This window comes from Egretta garzetta, unplaced genomic scaffold (genome assembly GCF_000687185.1).
Source record: "Egretta garzetta isolate BGI_Z169 unplaced genomic scaffold, ASM68718v1 scaffold579, whole genome shotgun sequence".
NCBI classification, from domain to species: domain Eukaryota; kingdom Metazoa; phylum Chordata; class Aves; order Pelecaniformes; family Ardeidae; genus Egretta; species Egretta garzetta.
In genome coordinates, this window is record NW_009260841.1 from 33,455 (window position 1) to 36,971 (window position 3,517).

Here is a 3,517-nt window from a genome sequence, read left to right on the forward strand (position 1 = left end):
CGCGCTGTCGCCTCCGCCAGGTCATGGATGGAGAAGTTGAACAAGACTGGGCTGAGCACTGAGCCCTGGGGAACCCCATGAGCTACCGGCCTCCAACCAGACTGTGCCCCGCCGACCAGAACCCTCTGAGCCCTGCCATTCAGGGTTGCAGTAAGCGATGCCACGAGCATCGCTGCCGACGTTGGGCGTGTGCTGGAGGCCGATCTGCTCATTCAGCTCCTCTGCTGGGTGTCACTGGCCCGCTGTCTTTGTTAGCCAGCCCCCATGGCCTGAGCTGTGGCTGCAAGGCGGCAGGGGCTCAGCTGGGGACAACAATGGGGGTATTTTGGCTGCGTTTTCCTCTGGGGGGAGTTTGGGGTTTCTCTTAAGCCCACCTTAGGCCTTGCTGGTACCTCCTCGGTTTGCTCCCCGTTCCCCGCGCTGACGATGCCGTCCTTCGCCTTCTCCAGGTCCACGCCTGGGAGATCTCTGACCAGCTGCTGCAGATCCGTCAGGATGTGGAGTCGTGCTACTTCGCGGCGCAGACCATGAAGATGAAGATACAGACTTCCTTCTATGAACTCCCCACCGACTCCCACGCGTCGCTTCGGGACTCTCTGCTCTCCCACATCCAGAACTTGAAAGACCTGTCGCCGGTCATCGTCACCCAGGTAGGTGCCCAGCGGAGGGGTGGAGGGAGCTGCTCGATGTGAGGGAGGTCTGAGGCTGCTCTCGGCGGTCAAGCTGGGACCCTTCAGTCCTGACTTGCCCTTGAGAGCAGGCTGGTAGCCAGGCTTGTGTCACAGCCCTGCTAGAGCCGTTCCGTACCGTAATCGCCTGCCCGGCTCCGGCGTTTGTCACTTTGGACTTTTTCCGAGGCAATGCCCTTGGTCTCCCTTGGTTCCTTTTCCTCCAGCGTGGAGAATGGAGAAGGGTCGATGCCTGCAGCCGGCCCGCTCGTGCCTCCCAGTGCAGCATCGTTTGCCCTCCTTCGTTATTTGGGTCCTTCAGTTACATCAATCCCTTTATCCCGTTGCTTGCTGTCTGGAGAGGCTGACAGGAGGAGCAGCTCTTCTTGGGCTTTTCCCCATGCTCTGCAACGGAGACAAAACCTTGGCCTGCCCCGCGGTGCCCCGGGTGACTTCTCCCGAGGCGCTGGCGTGTTCTCGGGAATCCCTTCGCTCTCTGTAGGGGCATTCCCGTTATCCCTACGCGGCTCTGCAGCATCTGAGGCAAGGTTCAGTCTCTACGTAGCCCCGCGGAGGGCATCACCCCGTCGGGGCGGCGAGCGTTCCGCACTTCACCGCGGGGATCGCGCACGCAACAGGGATATTGGGGATTAACACCCCGCCTCGGCAGGCTGGGAGTTCCCTGCCAGCCCTGCCGAGCTCACGGCACCCTCTCCTGCGCTGCTGGGTGGATTTCATCCGTCACCACGCTTAGCCGTGGGGTTTGTTTTTTTTTTCCCCTTTTTTAAAATTTATTTATTTATTTTTGTTCCTCTCACCCTTTCAGCTTGCTTTAGCAATAGCAGACCTTGCCCTGCAGATGGCTTCTTGGAAAGGCTGCGTACAAACACTGGTTGAAAAGTAAGTAATGCTTTATATCGCTAAACTAAATCGTTCCTTGAGTAAATGTGGAGTTGGGTGGACCCGCATGGTCCAAAAAAGCAGCCAGCAGCCCGACTGTCGGGAATTCTTTCCTTCTTGATTAATATTTTAAAGTGGTTTGGATCGGGGGGGGAGGCTGTGTGTGGCTCCGTGTAACGGAGAGGCCGTGCACGCTTCCGTGGACGTGGCTCTCTGAGCCTCAGCGATTTTCCTCATCCCTGTTTTTGTTCCCTGATGATCCCTCACCCCCTGCCAGCTCGAGCCGTAGCGCGGGGTTGAACGGGGAGGTCGAGCCGTTGGCTGCTGCTGCTGGGCGTCCCCAGGGGCTCGCTCGTAGGCTGGGAAAGCTTTTGCTGTTTTTCTTGTTGAAAATCTCGAGCTAAACCACTGGCAGAGGCTCCTCCCGATGGCGCTCTGCCCTCGCAGCTCGCCGCCGCCGTGTGCCTGCAATAACACTCGTGTGGAAGCTCCTTGAAGCGCCCCTCCGTCCCTCGCTGCGCTGCTAACCCCCGCGCTGGTATTTGGGGGCTCTCGCCTGCCGCCACGCACCCTCCTTCCTCCCTCGTCTTTCAGGTACAGCAATGATGTTACATCGCTGCCCTTCCTGCTGGAAATCCTCACGGTGCTGCCAGAAGAGGTTCACAGCCGATCCTTGCGCATCGGAGCCAACCGCCGTACCGAAATCATCGAAGATCTGGCGTACTATTCCAGCACGGTCATCTCTCTGCTGGTAAGGAGACCGAGCAGCCACCGAGCCCTGCTCAACCGCTAAAAAAATTCATGCAGCTTCTCCCCGTCCGCATCACCGATCCAGATTATTCCAGCTGGTCTGGCTGCGAGGCGCTGATTTTACCTGTTTCGGTCCCAAGCAGATCAAAGTCCCAGGCAGGTTCCCGTTGTCAGCGCTGGATCAAAAATGGAATTAGGGAAACTTTGCTTTCTCACCCGCTCAGCCAGACCCTGCGTGTGCGGCCTGCGTTGCTTCCGCTGGTGGTACGGCGGCCGCTCTGTCTTCTGGCGCCGCGTATTTTGAGTTCAGGGAGGAAAAGGCTTTCGTCTCCTGGGCTAAAGTAGTCGCCTAGGACCGGATTCCTCTGCAAGCTGTTGCAGTTTGGGGTTATTTGATGGTTAAGCAAGGAATTACTGCAGCCCATTATGCAGGTGTGTATGTGGGCCTCGAGGTCTCCTTGAGATTGCCTCAAGACCTCCCCGAGATCTCCTCGAGATCCACGCGCGTCTCTCTCCCTGCACGTGTTAGAGGAAGGTCGTTCAGGTACTTAGAACTGGGACTTCTCTCCTCACGCCCCTTTTCAGACGCATTTTTCTCACCGTCATGCGATAAGCTGAGGTTACGTGTCCAGCCATGGGTCCCATTTAGCATTGGCCAAACAGGGAGGCTGTAGCTCGATCTCCTGGTTCTTCTTCAAAGTTTTCCTCCTGCGGGGAGCAGTCATGCTCTTCAAGAACAAGACCATCGTGGGCCCCGAAACAGGGCGAGTTTGGGGAGCAGTGAATAAGCGTTGAGGTGAATGGCTTCAGGGACTGAAAAGAAACGCTCCTTTGCTGGCTCCTTCCATTCCAGAAGGGCTTCTCCCATTCATTGGGGTTCTCTGAGCTCAGTGCATGAGTACCCAGCCCGATCCCCAACTCGGGCTTCGAATGGAGCAGGTCCCGTAGCTGCTAGAGCTTCCCGTAGGCATCTGCCGTTCCATGGTGCTTATCTAAAGAAGGAAAGGGAACGTCCCCTCGGCAGCGTGTAGCCAGTCATTCCACTGAGCAGCTGGTAAATCATAGAATCATGGAATGGTTTGGGTGGGAAGGGACCCCCAGAGGTCACCCAGCCCAACCCCCCTGCAGGAGCAGGGACACCTTGAACCACATCAGGTTGCTCACAGCCCCCTCCAACCTGGCCTGGAATGGTCCCAGGG

General features: G+C 57.6%; 1 protein-coding gene across 1 annotated transcript in view; it reads left to right on the forward strand.

Moving 5' to 3' along the window:
• Window positions 1-3,517, forward strand: part of TNPO3 (transportin 3) — a gene marked incomplete at its 3' end in the record, with an annotated part of 39,114 nt that overhangs the window by 4,250 nt on the left and 31,347 nt on the right. Inside the window, exons 3-5 of the mRNA XM_035902530.1 lie at window positions 450-650; window positions 1,495-1,568; window positions 2,163-2,319. Of these exons, the coding sequence (XP_035758423.1) occupies window positions 450-650; window positions 1,495-1,568; window positions 2,163-2,319 (432 nt within the window). The remainder of the gene's footprint in view (window positions 1-449; window positions 651-1,494; window positions 1,569-2,162; window positions 2,320-3,517) is intronic.